Raw genomic sequence first — 21,449 nt, 5'->3', positions numbered from 1 at the left:
CCAGCACCACTTGCTGAAGAGACTGCCTTTATTCCATTGGATATTCTTTCCTGCTTTGTCAAAGATTAGTTGGCCATACGTTTGTGGGTCCATTTCTGGGTTCTCTATTCTGTTCCATTGATCTGAGTGTCTGTTTTTGTGCCATTAAATGTCATTTTTTGGATGGAGCTCTCTTCGGGTAGTTTTTTCCTTATAAATCCTCTACTAAATTCCTCACCTTAGTTCTTTTCACCATTCGAAGGAATTACTAGAATTTGCAGCTACACGTTTTCTTACATGTTGCTGTATGCATCATGTCTTCCCTGCTAGACAGTAAGTTCCAGGAGGGCAGGGACTGTACTTACTTTGTTCATAGTTGTGTCTCCAGCACCTGGTGCTGAATGCTCAGCAGATACTTGTTTCATGAAATACAGGGTTTATTGGGATGACTGCTTGGAAAGGGGAAGTCCTGTTTGGTACTTCATTGCAATGTTGTACATTGGTTAAGGTTAAGCTTGGACTTACATGATTTTGAATCTCTGCTCCTATTTTCTGTGAACTTGAGCACTTATTAGCCTCTGTGTTCCCAGCACTGTCATGCTGGGCTGAGTTCTTTCTTGAGTGGGCCATCCACCCTGGAGAATGTATTTATATATATACTTATATGTAGGTTTATTCGGAAAAGGAGTAGGCTAGGCAGTGACACTGGTGCTAATAGAAATGCGCCTTAAATTATTGTGAGATGTTGTGTGTCAGATGGATCCCTTTAAAAACGTATGGCAGGGGCGCCTGGGTGGCGCAGTCGGTTAAGCGTCCGACTTCAGCCAGGTCACGATCTCGCGGTCCGTGAGTTCGAGCCCCGCGTCAGGCTCTGGGCTGATGGCTCGGAGCCTGGAGCCTGTTTCCGATTCTGTGTCTCCCTCTCTCTCTGCCCCTCCCCCGTTCATGCTCTGTCTCTCTCTGTCCCAAAAATAAATAAACGTTGAAAAAAAAATTAAAAAAACAAAACAAAACAAAAAAAAACGTATGGCAGAACTTCTCATATCTGCTGGAGGCATTCCATATTGTTCTGAGTAGTTGGGATTCCTGGCATGTGCTTTGTCTCTGCTCTGTTCTTTAGGACAAAGGAGTTTCTGGTTTGCCATTGTTGTAGGTCACATGGTCAACAACATAGGGAGGATAAATTGAATGTAGTATTTTGAAAGTGATCCTTTTCTCCTGACTAGTTGTTGCTCTTCTTTCTTTTAGTTCTCTGTTGCCCCAGCTCCTTGATAGTTAAGTTATAAATTCTCAGAGTGGGAGTGAGTGGAACCTAATTTGTGGCCTGGGGAAGAGAGTTCGAACTCTAGGCATCTCGAGTAGGCATAGTCATTTTTTGAGGATTTCCTATGTTGAGTAGCCATAGTCATTTTTTGAGGATTTCTTTGGGAGAAATCCTTATCTAATGGAATATTGCAAAGGAGCTTTTGGTTAAATTCAGAATCCTTTACTTTTCTAAGTAACTTAGTTTTTCTGTAATTTAAAGCTTGGATTTCTGGAAGCCTTTGTGTGTGTGTGTGTGTGTGTGTGTGTGTGTGTGTGTGTGTGTGTGTAAAAAGAGGCATGAAACTTTTCTTGTAAAGTGTTGTGAAGTTTCCTTTTCTATTCTGGATATTTCTGATCTTCCGGAAATACAGGGTGAGAAGACCACTACTCACCTGCATACTCTTCAGTGCATTTTCGTTAGGTAAATATTCCCTGTGATTTTCATTTTCAGCATTGTTTGTTGCATGTTCTTGTCTTCAAAGGAAAAGCCCCAAAGCAGCCAATAGAAGAACGAGTGGTTGGAGTGTGTATATGGCTCCTACCACATTGACCTCCTTCTGTACTGTTTGCCAGCATGCCCAGTATTTACTTTGTTGTGAGCTCCAGGGACTCTGCTTTGCATATACACCTTCAATCCTTATGAGTAATTTTCAGTCAGACTGAGTGTGTAAACTTGTAGCCACAAACTGAGTCCTTACATAATGTAGTCTGATCACTAGTAAAGGAATGTAATTGACTTGTAAATTTCTGAGGAGGGGGAGGGAAAAAAAATCTCCAACAGAAGTGTTCTGTTAATGAATGTGATAGACCCCTTTGTTGTTTAAAGACAACCGGCTTGCTATTTCCCTGAAGAAAGAGCTGTGTTGGGACTGTTGCACATTTCCCTGGCACGTTGCCCCACCTCCTCTTTCCTGAAAATATTTGTGGAGATCCAGTGTGTTAATAAATTTAGAAGTCATTTGATGGTTGCATTGGCAGCGTGACATAAAGTAGTTAAAATATGTTGTTCATTTTATTTCTGGGTGGGGTGGAAGAGGGAAATGAAATACTGACTTTTTTTTTTTTTTTTCCTTTTTGGAAACCTAATACGATGTTCTTTTGTTATCATTCTCATTCTCTAGGCATTAAGTGTAACCGAAACCCTGATTAAACCTTTGGAAAAATTCAGAAAAGAGCAACTTGGAGCCGTAAAGGTTTGTGTCTAATTTGAGCACACTTGTACGTGGAAGATGGACGTCCCTCTGCTGCTTCACTGTACTCTTGATTCGCATTTGGCGGCTTGGAAGGAGATGCTGGAGTAAACCATCTGTTGTTTTATGTTGTAAATGTGCTTTTTCCCCTTGGGGGGTATGAAATTGTAAACCAAACAAAAACACCTGGACGGGATAGTAAAACCTCTAGCAATCTTTGGCTACACCTTCCCATATAGAGGTTTGAAAATATCTTTAACCAGACCTCACATGCACTCGGAATAGAAGCATCTTACCTCTGTGGGGAGTACACTGATTTCCTCATACGCCTCAGTTTTATGGAGGAGTGTAGCGTTATGTGAGGGTTTAAGATTAGAAATGCTGCTATGCCATGATGCCATTGAAACTAGGAAGAGAATATTAGGTTTGGGGGACATAATTTCCTTCAATTTAACACAGATTTACTGAGCTTCTCTTAACGCGCCAGTGTTGTTATAGATAGGTGCTGGGGATTCAGAGGTGGGTGAAAAACAGCCCGCACTCAAGGATCTGGAAGTTAGCCAGGATTTCTGGGAACAACTTGGTGACTTTACCACAGGAAGCCTGAGATATATTTAGCAACTTCCAATACTAATGAGCTTTGAAATTATCCCAGAGAAATAATTTCCACCAACGTTTCCTGAATTTTGTGCATTCACCTGAGGGACAAAAAGTAACAATCATGTGTTGACTCTTTTTGGCTTGGCCCGGAAGAGAATAACACTTTTAGGTAGGGAAGAGAGTTTTTACATTTGGATTCTCCCCCCTCCCCACCAGTGGCTTGGGGTTGTGAAGCTTTTTTTCTTCATCTTCCTAAGCAAAATATTAAAATGGTTTTGTACAAATAAACTTTGTGGCTTCAATGACTGTAGCTATACAGATGGGCCCAAAGAGTGCCAGCTTTTTAGTTGCTATTTAAAGAATCATTTCTCCTGTGACTTGTTAAAATATTAGATACATTTCCTTTTAGCATACTATTTTACCTTTTTAATGAAGGGCTATGTTTTCAGAGGAGATTAGTCAGGCACCCTCTAAGTCCTTTCCTGGATTGTTTGCTGAGTTCCATGAAGCTGACTGTGTCTTCTGGATTTGCAGCAGGACACTGGAGGTCTCCTTTCACACCTGTGACCCTGGGCAGATAATTGGCTTTATAGTTCCTTATCTGTAAAAAGAGAGATTTGGGGATTTGACTGCTCTACTTTGTATTTTATGATTCTGTTTTCTCTGATCTTGTCTTCTTTAGGCTGTTTTAAAGCTCGAACACCTTGACTGTTTGTTTTCTAACACTTCATTAGCAGGTACTGAATGTAAACAGTGTCCGTTTATTATTAATTGGATGATGGTGGTGGTGAGTGAGGATTATATTATGGAAATGGAAAATGAATATGACTTAATATATTTTCTTTTTTATTTGCCATCCACCCTACTGTTTTTTGTTTGTTTTTAAGTAGGCTCCATGCCCAATGTGGGACTTGACCTCACAGCCCTGATAGACTATGTTCTAGCAACTGAGCCAGCCATGTGCCCCCCCTACTGAGTTTTTATAAATTTCTAACCTTGAATTTTCTATTGACTGACTCCTTCTCCCTCTAAAACTTTTCCTGTTTCTGATGTTGTACTTGTTCAGAGTATATATCCAGCAAGCACCTCGCAGAATAGCTTGCCATGTTGAAAGAAGTTATTTTAATAATTTTAGTCTATGCCTTGAGTTGTTTCATGGCCAGATTCCATCCTGAAGTCCCCCCCTTTTTTTATTCCTTCATTGTTCACTGTCTTTAAGTTTGTGAAGGATTTATCGTATGTTCTTGTTCAGTACAGTATGTGTGTTGGCTGTCATACTATGGATACTATTTGAGGAGGTAAGTCCTTGTGGGTCACAGGGAGAAGGCCTTTTTTACTCAAAGTTTTATATGTTAAAGAATAGAGAATGGTGATGTTCTAGGTTATATAGTGCTATGTAAGCATCTGTCTCTAGACGTTCAGTGTTTAAATCTAGATTGTTCTGTGTTGAAGAGAAAAAGGCTGTGCTTTCTTTATTTACTACCGGCCTCCACTCTTGTCTTCATATATAAAGTATCTGATAAATAACCTATTCCACTGATAATTCTAGAAGAGGGTTTGTATAAAGGTTTGTAATCTGGATCCTTGGTTTTCTACATCTGTACTTCTTGGATATTTCATCATGTTTTGACAAACCTATATTTTTATTCACTCATTAATTGGGACACTTAAAAATAACTTTATGTAAGTTAAAGGTCTTTTTAAAAAAGCAGTTTTTATGTGGGGATTAAAAAAAAAAAAAAAAAGCCTTTAAAAGTTGACCACAGCAGAATGTTTCAGATCTCCTTGTTAGAATGTGGATCTTCTCTTTCTCTTCTCCTTCCCCACCTGGTGTGTCCTACCCTCTGCCTTTCAACTGGAGCTGTTTCCGTTCTGTTCGCTCTTAGTTTCTCGGGTTTCCAGAATCTCAGTGATGTGTTTAATTTGTGGTTTTAATATGTCTGAACTGCTAGGTTTTTGCAAGCTGGATTTTTTAAAAGCCCTGAGCTATTCTTTTCTACTGTTGGCCTCCATTTGGATTTGTTCTCCTTCCGTCATATCTGTTTGGTTTGGGCTCATTCCTTGGTTCTTGGAGGTTCAGCTGATTTTCTTCCATGCTTGCCAGGTTCTCCTGTCTGTTGGAAAAATTCCATTTCCCGTCGCAGGACACAGGTCCTTCTGTGCTGTGTCACATGAGGTTCCTGTTCAGAGTTCCCTTCACAGCCTTACTCAGCTTTTACTTCCTCTGCAGCTCTTTCCTTTCCCCAGGGGCTTGTCACTTACCCTAGTGTCTGCACAACACTTTATCCAGAGCCATTGCTCATTAAATGTCGAATTAGCCACTTAGTTAAATTAGGAAACTAGTATGGGCACCGAACGACATAGGAGCCTAGTAGGCCATTGTGTAAACTCTGTAAGAAATACCCCAACTTGCTATGACTTACATTGGGAGAATTTAAGATTTCTCTTGTAGAAATTGGAACAATCCAGTAATGAAAATGTGGCCTCATGTAGGTGGCAGCATGCATGCAAATATCAAACAGATGCAACTAAACTATTGATAATCGAGCCAACTCAAATGCTAGTCTGGAAGAGCCAATTACTATTTTATTCACTGGAATAAAAAAATGTAACCAGAAGGGTTGAAAAAGATGTTCACTTCATATATTATAACTTACAGCCTCAGCCTTTCAGAGACCCTTGTGCCAAATTTCTTTTATATTTCTTTCCAAGATTATATCTAATGACTAAATATTTAATAAAAGTTGACTTCCTGAGATTCTGTAAATGACTGCAGTGAGTGAATATGAGTGAAAAGCAAATCTACTTAAATAATTTCACAAATTATGTTTGACAAAGCAGAAAAAAATGTTGACTTAATTACATTTTTTTCATTTTAGTTATAAAACACTTACCAGCACCCTATCATAAGGGAAGAGTCCCAGTATACAACTATGAATTAAAACACTAGTTGGCCTTCAAGACATGGTCAACTCTGGGTGTGGGGGAGATGCAAACAAAACAAAACAGAACCAAAACAAAACACTAAAAAGTGCTATAATTGAGGTAAGCATAGGTGCTCTGGAACATGCCCTATTGTCTCAACTTGGAGTGCCAGGAAAGTCTTTCAGGAAGACCTGCTTCCTTCTTGTTTGAATCCCATTTCTGCCCCTAAGCTAGCTGTGTGGATTCGGGCATTCATGGTCTCCAGCTCCATGATCTTTACAATGAGGCTAATGACCCCTGTCTCAGAAGGTTTTTGTGAGGATTAAATGAACTTGATAGTGTATTTCCCATGCCTCCAGAGGGGCCTGGCCTACATGGTTGCAGTTTATCTTATTATCCCATTTATGGCTTGCTCTGTGTCAACTTGCCAAACAAGAACCACTCAGGTTTTTGTCTACTCTCTGCATGCTGCAAGCTTCAGAGGTGACATGCCAGAGTACCGTGGCTTATGACCCTCCTGGCCAGGTAGTGCGAAGATGATGGATAGGTGACCCTGCACAGTAGCTCAGGGTACCCGTCAACTTTGTCATTTTTGGTGCCACTGCAGCCATAGGCTTCCTTCTCTCATCCTCTGACAGATGTCTCCTGGGTGTGGAGTTAGGTGCTGGATTCTGTGGGGAGGGAAAGCTGAATTCTCATTTCTTTGGGTAGGCTGCAGGGACTTAGAGAAAGGGGGAGAGTGAGGTTGGATAAGGCAAGTGAGTTGTCAAACAGGGAGAGGTGACATTTGGTGCAGAAGTTAAGGGAGGGTGTGCTGTTTTCACCACCATTGAGTGGTAAGGGGGCGCTTCATGGACGAGATGGCATTTTTATCTGGGCTTGCAGGATGTTGGTAGACCAGGGGAGGGTAAGAACAGAGATTACAGAACTCTTGGGTATCAGGCTTGGACATCAGGATTGCAGTTTAAAAGGTGTTCCTGCCAAGTATATGTGTAATATGAATCTTGTTTCTTGCATGGGTGGTATTCCGCCCCCCCCCCCATCTCCTTACTTAAATAAGGGAGGAAGAGTTGGAATCTCTAAGAAAGTATTTAGTTCTCCAGACTAGTCACGCCTTATTATTTTAATGTTTATCGTTGTAAAATAAGCTCTTTCATTTCCTCATCCCAGGAACTTTGTAAAATAACCAAAACATTTTTAAAAAGGTACGTGGTAACTTTAAAAAGTTCCCCCCTTTTTCCAAAGCAAATTCTAATGCTCTAAAGAAATGTGGACAATTCACAATCTCAAGCTCTTTTGAATTCTTTATATATTCCTTATTCATTTTTCCATGGAAATACTAATATGTGATTTTAGCAGAAAATTGCTTAATCTTAAGAGTGTTTTTATGTATTAGGAATATTTACTTCTTTTCTTATATATTAATTGCATCTTCTCCCTGCTTTGTCGTTGGTCTTTTAGCTTGTCTTTTGTGATTTTTGATATTTAGAAGTTCTCATGGCTTCTTCCATTTCTTTTTTGCTTAAAAAGTATTGTCTGTTGTGAGATCTGATGAAACTGTTCTTTTTTATGGCTTCATTTTTTACTCGTGACTCTTTCAATCCATCTGGAATTAATTTTGATATGAGACATAGTTCTCTATTTCCAAGTAGTTAATTATACCAACACCATTAGTTGAATAATATTTTTTATCCAGTGATTTATGATACAACCTTAAAAAGTATGTTTACTTCTAATATATTTAAAATATTAAGTTTTGTTTCTTAGGTTTCTGAATTCCCTTTACCATTTATACAGCATACACCTTATTTGGTTTCACTGTTTTTTTTTTTTTTAATGTTTATTCAGTTTTGAGAGAGAGAGAGAGAGGGAGAGAGAGAGAGAAAAAAAAATATGAGTGGGGGAGGGGCAGAGAGAGAGGGAGACAGAATCTGAAGCAGGCTCCCGGCTCTGAGCGGTCAGCACAGAGCCCGATGTGGGGCTTGAACTCATGAACCATGAGATCATGACCTGAGCTGAAGTCGGCCGCTTAACCCACTGAGCCACTCAGGTGCCCTGGTTACACTATTTTAAGTAATAACTGTTCTTTACTTTTTTTGGGGGGGGGGGGTTGAGGGGGTCGTGGGGCATGGGCATAGGTTTTGTAACCAATTACAAGCTTTCAGTGAATCATAGTTAACCTGTAAACATAATTTTGTTTGTCTTACTCATGTTAAAATGTAAAAACAAAAACAAAAACAATTGCCACTATTTTATTTTTTTTAATGTTTGTTTGTTTTTGAGACAGAGAGAGAGCATGAGCAGGGGAGGGGCAGAGAGAGAGGGAGACATAGAATCTGAAGCAGGCTCCGTGCTCTGAGCTGTCAGCACAGAGCCCAATGCAAGGCTTGAACTCATCAACTGATGAGATCATGCCCTGAGCCGAAGTCAGATGCTCAGCCGACTGAATCACCCAGGTGCCCGGTAGTCACTATTTAAAACTCGGTTTTTCGGCTGTTCCAGAAAAATTAGATGACATGGCTTGTATACTAGCCTATACTCCCATGTGTAACACAAAAGCCATATGAACACAAAGAAACAATACTACCCTGTAATGGCATTGAGAACAAATGCAAGAAGAAATAATTTTATTTAGGTCTTAAGATTTAAAAACAAAACACAGCAGCATTTGTATAACGCCATACCACATGTGGACGAACGCATTTCCACTCTCGTTGGTGGGTGGAATGTTCTTTCTTGGCTGAATTCTTTCTGCATAAAGCCTTTGATACCCCCGCTTTCTTTCATTCTCAACTTTACCCACGTGTTAACTTACAAACCCCACTGCTGCTGAGTGTGCTGGGTGTTTTGACTGCTCTTTTTAGCATCACTGCTTCCTTTGTCCTGTTCTGTGATTCTGATGAAATCAAATGCGTAAAAATATTTTCAGTGTTCCTGGTAAGTACGAATCTGCGCTAGGGAGCATTTTTTACTACACGATCCTGCCTTGTGGTAACTGTGGTGAATGCAGCGGAATGCCTTCTCTTCCTGTTTTGTTTGAACGTGAGAAACATGCTCAGAGAACGCTGTGAGGCTGGTGCAGTCACAGTCCTAAGTGGCCAGGACGAGAGCTGGTTTTCTCACACCAGATCCAGCATGCATTCCACCCTATCAGCTTGTTAAAATAGTGGAGATTCTGAAACAGTGGCCATATGTTTGTTTTACTTTATTTTTCTGTGAGTCACCAAAATAGTTGATGAAAACTGTAGTAATAAAAAGCAGAAAAGAGAGTAACTGTGTATTCATGCCTTAAACTTTTTTTTTTAAATAGTTGTAAATGAAACCTAGAGAGCATAAAGAAAAAGTGCTTCTGTGTCAACAAAAGTGTGACTGTTGTCACACGTAGGTGATCCATAGGGTCACAGAATTTTAGGATTGGATCTAAAAATGAGCAAGTACAAAAAAAAATCCTTGACTTCTTCAGTAAGAAAACTAAAGTTCTGTGTTGTGAATTTTTTTTCAAAGTTGTGTAACTAATTTGTAATTCAACTTGGAATAGAAATGGGAAGAAACATCCGTTCTTGAGACTGTCTTCCCTCCGTGTGGGATGAGCCAGCAGAGGCTCTGTCCTAGGTTCCCACAGTTTTTGTAGTCCCATGTCCTGAAAAAATAATGACAAATGTGAAGAAACAGACTTCTCACGTGCTTTGTTCAGTCTCTTTGCCTAATAAGAAAAAGATCGTATCAGAAAAGATGGGAAATGTTCGTTTTTGCTTTAGAAAATAGAAGTTGGAAAATAGGGAAGAGAATGTTCCTTTCCAGGAGCCCTTGGAGAGTTAGGGAGAGTTTGAAGTTAATGGAAACCTTTTGAGGGCATGAGGACATAGTGTGCTCTCGTTGGTGCTCAGAAATGTTTATTAAAAATCCACTTAAATTGGCAGAGGAGATCGTCTGTCTTTTCTGTATTTAACCATTAGGATACTTGTTTTCTCAAAGAGCTTCTATCGACAAAGGAAGCAAATGCTGGTTCTCGGCAGTACCTGAGAGATGTTTGTAATGCTAATCACAGAGTCTCAGTACAAAGGTGTCAGTGTTTACCTTATGCCCTGTAGACTGATCTATTGATACATATTCTGAATAGTGTTACAGAAATCACTGGGAAAGTTTGGGAAAGGAGATGATGTTTCTGATCAGAGGGTCTTATTGTTAAATTCACACTGGACAATTAAAATCTTTCCCAAGATTTTTCCCCCCCAATTGTGATGATGCTTCCTTTTTTTATGTAGACTAAAATTTACTCAGTTTTAAAAGAATCCCATTTCTATGCCAAAATCTGCACAAGTTTGCTGTTTTAACCCTGTGTTCTTTTTTATTATTATTTCTTTTAATGAGGGACAAGTGACATGGTGTTAATTCTAAGCACTTAAGTATGAAGAGTTGAAAACTAATGTGCTTTGTAAAAAGCCCATTAAAGGAAAAAAAGAAAAGATGAGTGACTCTTTAATCCTAACGCTGCTTTGATGATTTGTAAGCAGTGGCATGGGTACAGATAGATTTTTCAGATAGCTTCCTCACACTCGGTGGTACTTTATTTATTTTTAGATACTATTCATATCTTGAGCTTCCTAGTAGATAAACTTTGCGCATACATTTCCCCTCCTGTTTAATCATAGTTGTCTGTGTTTTCTGACTTGTAGGAAGAAAAAAAGAAGTTTGACAAAGAAACAGAAAAGAACTATAGTCTAATTGATAAGCATTTGAATTTATCAGCCAAAAAGAAAGACTCACACTTACAAGAGGTATTGTTTTTATTTTTCTGTTAATTCGTTCCTAAATTCAATGAGCAGTGCATGTCTTTTCCATTTAAAGTGTGCTTTTCTTTTGTGAACTTTTCATCTAGGGATGAAAAAAAACCGAAGAGGTAATGCCATGAATTAAGGGAAAAAAAAGTTCTTGTGGAACAAGACGCAAAATAATGAATACATCTTACAGTGATTAATTCAGTATAGATTCATAGTATTAACATTTTTGATTCTGAGTATATTTTCACGGCAACAATTTTATCCAGCGTTACTGAAGAATGGGTATATTATTTTGGGGGGAATAGATTCATTAATTGGCTTTCAAGACTGTGAAGAAATGAATTTAATAAGCTCATATACCATTTTGTTTTTATGTGAAGGCAGCATTAATCTTATGTAATGCTGAAGATTCAGGAAGTTCAGCTTCATTGGAAAAAGAGCATCTGCTTTACTTGTGGTAATAGACTCATTTTTTTTTTTTTTTTTTTTGGAGGGAGCCATGTGTAAGGAGAAAGGAATTTATATCTTATCTCTCATTTTGTCTGTCTTTCTCTTTTCTAAATTCCCTGGCACTTGTGTTTTCTCACTCACACACTTGAATGGAAACTCAGTGGTTTGCAATTTGGAACATATGTTTTCATTAAAAATAATGCTGTTTTGCAGCTGTTGGGATCTTGACTCATCCCACAACAGTGTGATTTTTTTTTTTCTTATTTGTTTATTTTTAAACACCTAAGGAATCTGGGCATAATATAGCATTATGACATACTTTTACTGAAGTATCATCAAAATGACGCTAATAACATTGGCTCTAGTATAAAGCTGGTTTATATTTAAATGTCAGATATTTAGTTGCACACTATGTGTGTGTGTGGTCATTTTGACATTCCCCACATGTCACATTTACTTTTTCCTCTTTAATAACTTTGACATTTGGATGGCGTTTGGAAGTTTATAAAAGAGAAAGGAGCTTTTATACCATTTAATCCTCACTACAATACTGTAGGTAGGTAGGGCTCCAGTCTCTCCTCGTTCCACATTGTGTAGACAACCATCCAGTTGTTCCATATGCTCCCTCTGCCCATTTTGAAATGACAGCTGTTGTTTTTATAGACTCTCCTAATGCCAGCAGCATTCTACCTGTCTTTTCCCCTTATCTCTCTTTTCAGAGATCCTGAAGGGAATTTCATGCTGTAAGTAAATTTCCGTCTTCACTGGCTAATTAGGTATCTTATTCAAGCCGTTGCTTAGGCAAAATCTTTATGGCCATCCTTGGCCCTTACTCTCTTACCCTGCATCCAGTCTGTTGGCATATATTGTCTGTAGCTTCCGGATATTCTCAGAATATGGCCACTTCTACTCCCCCCGCCACCCCCCCACCCCGGGCCCCATCTCACCCTGGCCCATGCGGCTGGCATCTCTCACATGGATTACTGCAAAGCCCTCTTAATTGGTCTCCCTGCTTCCACCAAGATATTTCTACAGTTTATTTTCTATACAGCAAGCAGGGTGAGCCTTGATGTTGCTGGTCCTCCCCAGACCCCCCACTAATAGCTATCTGCGGAGGCCCAGGGCCCACCCTCCTGTCCTCGCACCCACACGGGCTGCTTTGCTCTGGCTGGGTTGGGTCAAGCATCCTCTGCGCTCAGGGCCATTGCTTTTTTGTTGTCCTACTGCCTGGTACGTTTCCAGCCCAGACCTGTATGCCTCACTCCTCCATGTACTCTCTGCTCAGAGTTCACCTTACTAGAGAAGTCCCCCACCGTCTTATTTAAAGTGCCCCCCTTATGCTGTTTTAATTTTTTCATATTCTTACAAACATTTGACATACTAAATATTTGGTTGTTACATGGCTTCTTGCACTATCTTGTAAGCTCCTTGAAGGCAGCGACATTGTTTTATTCAGTAGTCTGTCCTTTACACCTAGAATAGTACTAGTCAGGGAGTAGGCAATAAATACTGAATGAAGAAGGATCAAGTTGCTTGCATAGTGAGCTAGGGCTCCATCCATTTGATCATTTCCAAAGATAATTAGACTCCAGATCAGCAATTTGAAGAGACCCTCAAGATGAATAATTTTAGTTTCATTTAAACTGTACACTCTGCCCTATCTTGCTATTTACTCTTTACAAACATACGAACTCCCACTTGAAACAGCTTTCTATTGCAAACGTGAAGGCCTTTTTTTGGGGGGTTGCTCTTTAAAGGGAAAAAGTTAGATTTGGATTTTCGTTGCTTTTGGCATTGGCTTATGTATTGCTAATCTTTAGTGAACTGAGTTGAGGTGCTCAAGAGGTTTATAAAGTTTGCTGAGAGTGGTACTGAACAAAGGCATAGAAACTTGCATCATTTATTCTTTCTCTTTGTCTCAAATGAAAGTAACAGGTGACGATTGTTGCAAACACCAGGCTGGCTATTTTGGTAATTTTGTTAGGACCATTAGCTGTAGTTCTATGTTTATTGAGCATAATACCTTCTACTTCCATCCCCCTCCCTAAATTCTAATTAATATTTACACTAGAACGAGTATCAGACATTTGAGAAAAATCTATTTCTGTTAATTTTTGAAGTATATTTTTGTTTTTTGAGCGGTCAATTGATTATATTTCAGTATATGTGACTGGAGGAGTCGATCTTGTGAATAACTTTGCAGGAGAATGGTCTGTTCTTGTTACAAATACTTATAGAAGGAATGGCCAGAAATTGGGTGATGGTCAAATTGGAATTGTTAAAAATGTCACTTTTGCTTGATATAGTAAAAAGTACAGTCTGAATGTGTGCTTTCCCACACTGCCCAGCAATAAGCTCGCTACTGACACTATCTACCTGAGACAGCATCAGCCCAGGGGGTTAAGGGCTTAGTCCAGAGCACTGTCCCTTCTTAAGATACCAGTTGCAAATCAAGGTGTTAACCTGTGCTTCTGATCTACTTGCTATAAATTAGATGATCCTATGTCCCCCTCCTTGGGTTTGATTCATTTCCTGAGTGGCTCACAGAACTGAGATAAAACATTTACTTAATTTATCGTAAAGAATAGTATAAAAGATTGAGATCACTAGCTAGATGAAAGGGTACACACGGTGGGGTCTGGAAGGGTACCAAGCATAGAAACTTCTGTCCCCATGGAACTGGGGTGTATTACTCTCCAGGCACATGCATGTGCTCACAGACCTTGAAGTTCAAGCGTTTTTACAGAACTTCCTAAGTTCTTTGCCAGAGGTCAGTAGGTGGGACTGAAAGTTCTAGCCCTCTGATCATTTAGTCTTTCTGGTGCTATCTAGAGGCCCCACCCTAAGTCATCTCAGTGGCATAAACTCCGGAGAGGCTCTTTATGTATGGCAAAAGATATTCCCATCTCTCAGGAAATTCCAAAGGTTTTGGAAGCTTTGTGCTTTATTCCACATATAGTGATTGCCTTCCAGACTTGAGTCAGGCTCTAAAGGACTGTGCTGCTCCATATCATTAGGGTGCCCTTGGCATTGTTGTAAATGACAGGTTATGGGCAACCCTGGGGATTTTGGTGATCTAATCACACGGTGCGTGGCATAGTGGTTATGGATAACCAGAATACTAGGGGTGTGTATAGAGGTTGACCATCAATGAATGCCAGGGTGATTGGAATAGTACAGACAGCCAGGTGAGAAAATCTGCTGAAATAAAGAGCCTACTTGGCTAAGTCTGATCCTTGTGTAATTTTCTTGAAGGACATTTCCCAGTAACCAAACATGAGGAATCTACCTGGAACTCTTCACATCTTCATTTTATTAAATACGGAACAAAATTGCATCCCTCTCCCCCCCGCCCCCACCCCAGAGTTGTGTCTGCTAGCTACTGGTGGCTGAACTTTCAAACTCTGGTTATTCGAGGCATAAAAAAGATGATTTTGATGAGTATTAAGTAGAAATTCTCATTTTAGCTTAGTAGCTTAGTAACATAACACTCTTATATAACATTCTACTTGAAAATTCATTTCATGCTAAAAAAACTTTTTTTGCCATGATAGATACTTTTTCCCTCCAAGATGAAAAAGATTGTTGTCACATTTCCATACCATAAAATATACGCACTTAATGATTTTCAAGGGCACAGTTCAGTGGCATTAAATACATTCACATTGTTGTGAGACCACCGCTACCTTCACATCTAGAGCTCTTGTCATCTCTTAATACTGAAACTCTGTGCCCATTGAATAAAATTTCCCCAGCTCCCTACCCCTATCTCCTGACAACCACCCTTCCACTTTCTGTGTTGGTTCTAGGTAGCTTATAAAAGTGGAATCATAGAGTATCTGCCCTTTTCTGACTTGCTTATTCACTTAGCATAATGCTTTCAGGGTTCATCCATGTTGTAGCACGTGTCAGAATTTCCTTCCTTTCCGAGGCTGAATAATATTCTACTGTATATGTATATATATCACATTTTGTTTATCCATGTATCTGTCAGTGGATACTTTGCTTGCTGTTGCCTTTTAGCTATTGAAAATAATGTTGCTGTGAACCTGGTTAGATAAATCTTTTCGAGTCCCTGTTTTCAGTTTTTATGAGTATATACCGAGAAATGGAATTGCTAGGTCACGTGATAATTCTGGTTTTAATTTTTTTTGGAGAACTGCTATGCTGTTTTCCAGAGTAGCTTCATCATTTTACATTTCCACCAACAGTGCATAGGGTTTCAGTTTCTCCATATCCCCATCAACACTTGTTTTGTTTTAATGTTTTTAATGTTTTATTATTTATTTTTGAGAGAGAGAGATAGAGTGTGTGAGCAGGGGAGGGGCAGAGAGAGGGGGAGCCACAGGATCTGAAGCAGGCTCCAGGCTCTTGAGTTGTCAGCACAGAGCCTGACGCGGGACTCGAACTCATGAACCATGAGATCGTGATCTCAACTGAAGTTGGATGCTTAACTGACTGAGCCACCCAGGTGCCCCTGTTTGTTTGTTTGTTTGTTTGTTTGTTTCTTTCTTTCTTTTTTTAATAGTTTTGTTGTTGTTTTCATAGGCGTGAGGTGTTATCTTGCATTTGTATTTTTGTAATGATTAGTGATGTTGAGCATCTTTTCAGGTGCTTCTTGCCATTTATATTTTCTTTGGAGAAATGTCTAGATAAATACCTTTAAAAGTAAAATTGGCCAAATTAAGAAATATATTATGTGATGCCTTGTAAGAATGGTTTCTAGGCTGGCCATTCTTTCCCTGCTCTTCCTCCATGGAACCCTGCTCCTCCCATAGTGCCCTTCTAGTTAGACCAGATAAGCTGGAACTTTTTTTTTTTTTTTTTTTGAACAGTCTCCTGACCATCTGGTGCCTGTTTACTCCCAGAGGATGAGACATTTTGAGGACTTAACAGCCTGACTGCCTACAGATGGGCTTCAAGCTCTGGCCCAACTTTTGAGAACCAGGCTCTTTTCTTTTTTCTTTGATTGAAGTACAGTTGACATACAATTTTACATTAGTTTCAGGCACAACAGAGTTATTTGACAGCTCTATATGTTATGCTGTGTCCACCATAGATGTAGCTACCATCTGCCCCCAAACAATACTGTTACCGTGCTATTGACTAGGTCTCCTATGCTGTACCTTTCATCCTTGTGACTTACTCATTCCGCAACTGGAAGCCTGTACCTTCTCTCTCCTTCACATGTTTTGCCCATCCTCCTCACCTCTCTCCCCTCCAGCAGCCGTCGTCTCGTTCTCTGTTTTTATGGGTCTATTTCTTCCTTTTTGTTTATTTTGTTTTGCTTTGTTTTTTAGATTCCACGTATACATGAAATCATATGGTATTGTCTTTCTATGTCTGACTTATTTCACTTAGCCTAACAGCGTCTAAGTCCATCCATGTTGTTGTAAGTGAGAAGAGCTCATCTGTTTTTATGGCTGAGCAGTAGTCCATTGTATATATAGCACATCTTCTTTATCCACTCATCTGTTGGTGGACACTTGGCTGCTTTCATATCTTGGCCATTCTAGATAATGCTGCCATAAATATAGGCGCGCTCACGCCTTCTCAAATTAACGCTTTTGTTGGGTTATACCCGGAAGTGGAATTACCAGATCGTATGGTATTTAAGAACCAGGTTCTTGAGATGGTACCATAGCTGCCACTTCCTCACCTGCTGCCTTCACTCATGACTACTGAAGTGACTACAGTTTCCCAGGCCGACTGCATTCTTACAGGATTTGTCAACGGAAATAATGTTTATGTGATTTTGATCATATGTGTATGGTTCAACCTTGGGTGTCCGTTGTGGTTGGGGTGAGTTTTTCGTGAAGAGGCATCCTTCAGTGTTTAATCCTTTGGGGCCAATCTCATCATAAAGAGCAAGCGTTGGCAGACTTTTTCTGCAGAGTCAGATAGTAAACGCTCTATACTTTTGCAAACTCTAAGGTCCCTGTGGCAGCCATAGTATTCAGTTTGGCTGTTCTAGCAGGAAAGTGGCTATAGAAGATCTATAAACCAGTAGCCACGACTGTGTTCCAGGACAACTTTGTGTAGAAAACCAGGCTGCAGGCCATATTTTGCACAGAGCTCATAGCATTGCCAACCTCTGGGCAAGCGTTTCACTCCTTACCGTCTCTGATTTAACCAGCCTCTATTACTTTAACATAGGCAGATATGCAAGTGGAGCAAAACCGGCAACACTTTTATGAACTGTCCCTTGAGTATGTATGTAAGCTGCAGGAGATCCAAGAAAGAAAGAAGTTTGAGTTTGTGGAACCTGTAAGTATCATAGAAAGTTGTTCTGCTGTTACATTTAATAGATATCCTAGAAGCATTTTTCTTTCTAGATGAAATTTACAGTTCCTGGGGACCAGGATACATACACAGGAAGCAAGACATCATGAATTGTAAAGGGTGGACCCAGATCGTGATGAGGTCAAGGAACCACCTTCACAGTTCAGTGGTTCTCGGCCTTCTTTGCACAGCAACATATAGTGAATATTATTTCTCAATGACTGCCATCAGGTGCAATTTCTGCCACCCTATTGTAGACCCACCCTTTAAAGAAAACCCTGTGAAAGAAGTGTTAGGATGGGAGAGTGAGCAGTGCTGTCGATGGATAATCTTCACTCTTCTCGAGTTTGTTCTGAAGCAAGTACACCAATCCAAATTTTAGCACTTTAAACAGTTCTTGGTAACAACTTATTATTATTTTTTTCAACGTTTATTTATTTTTGGGACAGAGAGAGACAGAGCATGAACGGGGGAGGGTCAGAGAGAGAGGGAGACACAGAATCGGAAACAGGCTCCAGGCTCTGAGCCATCAGCCCAGAGCCCGACGCGGGGCTTGAACTCACGGACCGTGAGATCGTGACCTGGCTGAAGTCGGATGCCTATCTGACTGCGCCACCCAGGCGCCCCTGTAACAGATTTTTTTTTTTTTTTAATTAAAAAAAAAAATTTTTTTTTTCCAACGTTTATTTATTTTTGGGACAGAGAGAGACAGAGCATGAACGGGGGAAGGGCAGAGAGAGAGGGAGACACAGAATCGGAAACAGGCTCCAGGCTCTGAGCCATCAGGCCAGAGCCCGACGCGGGGCTCGAACTCACAGACCGTGAGATCGTGACCTGGCTGAAGTCGGACGCTTAACCGACTGCGCCACCCAGGCGCCCCTGTAACAAATTATTTTTAATGCAACTGTATGCTCATGGCAGCCGAGGTCAAGAACCAGCATATGGAGCATTTGAAACTATTTTGTGAGTTATTCTGGCAGTTCTTTATACTTATTTCAGAGACATATGATTTGTGTTTGTGCTTATATAGATGTTATATATATTTGACGTATATGAAGATATGCAAAATAATAATTCATACTGTGGGTTTTAGTGAAAACAAGAAACACTAGAATTCATGATTCTCAAGATTAATTTTAATATAGGTGTTTTTTTTTGCATGTGGTTTTTTAAAAAACAGTTTTACTGAGAAAATTTACATGCTATACAATTATCCACTGTATGTGATTTTGAGAAACAAAAAATAACCAAGTAATGATTAACTTAAAATTGGCATTCATGGAAGCAATAGTCCAGTTGGAATAATAGATTAACCTAATTTCAACCATTAGGGAACAATTCATCTCCTTAAAGCTTTCTTTTATGTAAAATAATAATGACCTACATTATTTACAGTGCTCTTTGTTCAAGGCATTGTTCTAATACTTCATCGTGCTCATGTGTTTATTCCACACAGGAACTCCAGAAGGAGATATTTTTATTATCCCACTAAGCAAATACGGAAATAGAAGTACAGAAAATTTCATTAATTTCCCCAAGGTCTCATAACATAACATAGCCGAAGTTGGGGATTGATCCCTGCTGGCCACTTGACATTAGAGTCCCAGATTGCTAGCCATTATGCTATGTGACATTATAAAGAAAATGAATTTCAGGATTTTCTTAATTCCTATCCCAAATTATGCTTGTACTCACTTTAAATTTACTCCCATGTTTGGGCGGAAGGAGGTGCCCTCTAATCAAGAAGAGCAGGTTGAGAGTTGGTAAGAACTCAGAGCTTATTTATCTCCCTGTCTCTACCTGTCTCTGCCCCAGTCACTGACTGTCCTGGTAGACAAAAGAGACAGGTTGTGCTGCACTAAATGCCATTGGAGAGAGCCTGTAGCTCTTTGATTCTGTGATTTCACTTTTTGTTACAGTTTGTGTTGACCTACGGTGATAAGGTTTCAATTATAAATGGATATGGAGATTCTCTTCACAAAAAAGAACACATGGGTGCTGTATCATTTCTCCAGTACAGTGCACTATAAAAGCTATCTAATGGCTCTGATATTTAAGGAGAAATCACAAATCTTTCATTTTTTAAAGAGACAGATTAATAAATAATATGCAGTTAGATTTAATTGACTTCTGGTGACTTCTTTTAATTTTATTTCAGTAGAATTGCAATGGGATGGGGGAAACATGTGGCTGTTTTTTATTCTTTATTCTTCCCCCTGAGGTTTTTTTTTTGTGCTAATGTCATTTTTTCCCCCCTTTGTCTTAGATGCTGTCATTTTTTCAGGGAATGTTCACTTTCTATCATCAGGGCCATGAACTTGCCAAAGACTTCAATCACTACAAAATGGAACTACAGATCAACATTCAGAATGTAAGGAAATGAAAGCTTTCTGGTATAAAGGATGTTTGAGATGTGTATTTTTGATTTGGTATATGAAAAACCTTAAACTAAGACCAGACTGAGCTGTTGGTGCTGAGAAACTGAGGCTACGTTGCCACCTTCTGGTCAGTTCTCAGCATAACAAACTGTTCTTCATGGAAGTGAGGCTCGGGGAATTGTGCCACCTGGCGGTTCTTTTTTTTTTTTTTTTTAAATTAATGAATTCGTTTTATGAATTTATTTTTCTTGCCTTTCAGAAAAGTCACTAGGTATGTTTTTTAAATCAGGAGTCACATAAATTATATTTTTCTTTTTCTAGTTTTATTGAGATTTAATAGACACACAGTACTATTATAAGTTTCAATTGTACAGCATATTGGCTTGACATATTTTTTTTTTTAACGTTTATTTATTTTTGAGACAGAGAGAGACACAGCATGAATGGGGGAGGGGCAGAGAGAGAGGGAGACACAGAATTGGAAGCAGGCTCCAGGCTCTGAGCCATCAGCCCAGAGCCCGACGCGGGGCTCGAACTCGCGGACCGCGAGATCATGACCTGAGCTGAAGTCGGATGCTTAACCGACTGAGCCACCCAGGCGCCCTTGACATTCATATTGAAAGACAATTACCATGAAGAGTTTAGCTAATGTCTGTCACTTCACGTAGTCACAGAAAAATGTTGTTTCACGTGATGAGAACTTAGGATCTACTCTCTTAGTAACTTTTTTTTTTTGGATTTTTTTTAATTTTTTTTTATTTTTGAGACAGAGCATGAGCAGGGAAGGGGCAGAGAGAGAGGGAGACACAGAATCCGAAGCAGGCTCCAGGCTCTGAGCTGTCAGCACAGAGCCCGATGCGCGGCTCAAACTCACGGACCGCGAGATCATGACCTGGGCTGAAGTCGCACGCTTAACTGACTGAGCCACCCAGGCGCCCCTCTCTTAGTAACTTTTAAGTATGTCCTGCAGTAGTGTTAACTGTCACCATATTGCACTTTGTGGGATAGTTGTAAGGATAAGTTTTGTTATGTAACTTTCAGTGTTCCATGTAGGGAACAGACGAAAGAGCACTCCACATTAGATGTAAGGCATTTTAGTTCTAATGATCTCAGTTTCTTCTGTGTATCTTACTTGATTTTTGGTTGCTGGTCCAAGAGGAATTTCTTTCCTGTGTTTATGCATATTCACTAATGTATTGAGTTCACAGTTGCAGTTGGTCCGTATTATTTTCCTGGAAAATGTATGCTTTCAAAGAGGTCTTGGATAAAGAGATTTAGGAGAGCTTTATTAATTTATTAAATTATTACAACATATGTGATTTTGATCAGAAGGTGGTGGGTGTTTTTTCTCTTAACACTTGAGTTGACTTTGGGAAGTGTCCTCATTGGAATGCTATTCAGATTATGTTTGGTATAATTTTAGACCTTGATGGAAAAAAAGCGAGTGAGTTTTGGAATACATGCATATGAGCTCATACTGAAAGACACACGAAAGATGGGACTCTCTGTGCTGTTGTTGCCTGACTTTCACTTTGATATCTTGAGACTGAGGAGGAATG

The 21,449-nt window shown here is 39.6% G+C and overlaps 1 protein-coding gene across 2 annotated transcripts in view; it reads left to right on the top strand.

The window, feature by feature from the left end:
• ARHGAP10 (Rho GTPase activating protein 10) overlaps window positions 1-21,449 on the top strand; it is a 326,505-nt gene that overhangs the window by 101,905 nt on the left and 203,151 nt on the right. The window contains exons 4-7 of one of the 2 annotated variants that reach the window (XM_043567800.1): window positions 2,406-2,477; window positions 10,676-10,777; window positions 17,387-17,497; window positions 19,779-19,883. In XM_043567800.1, coding sequence (XP_043423735.1) covers window positions 2,406-2,477; window positions 10,676-10,777; window positions 17,387-17,497; window positions 19,779-19,883 — 390 coding nt within the window. The remainder of the gene's footprint in view (window positions 1-2,405; window positions 2,478-10,675; window positions 10,778-17,386; window positions 17,498-19,778; window positions 19,884-21,449) is intronic. The other variant, XM_043567809.1, reaches the window with a different exon arrangement.

The sequence above is a fragment of the Prionailurus bengalensis genome, chromosome B1 (genome assembly GCF_016509475.1).
Source record: "Prionailurus bengalensis isolate Pbe53 chromosome B1, Fcat_Pben_1.1_paternal_pri, whole genome shotgun sequence".
NCBI classification, from domain to species: Eukaryota; Metazoa; Chordata; class Mammalia; order Carnivora; family Felidae; genus Prionailurus; species Prionailurus bengalensis.
Note: the sequence above shows the minus strand (reverse complement) of the source record. Positions and strands in the feature narration are given on the sequence as shown.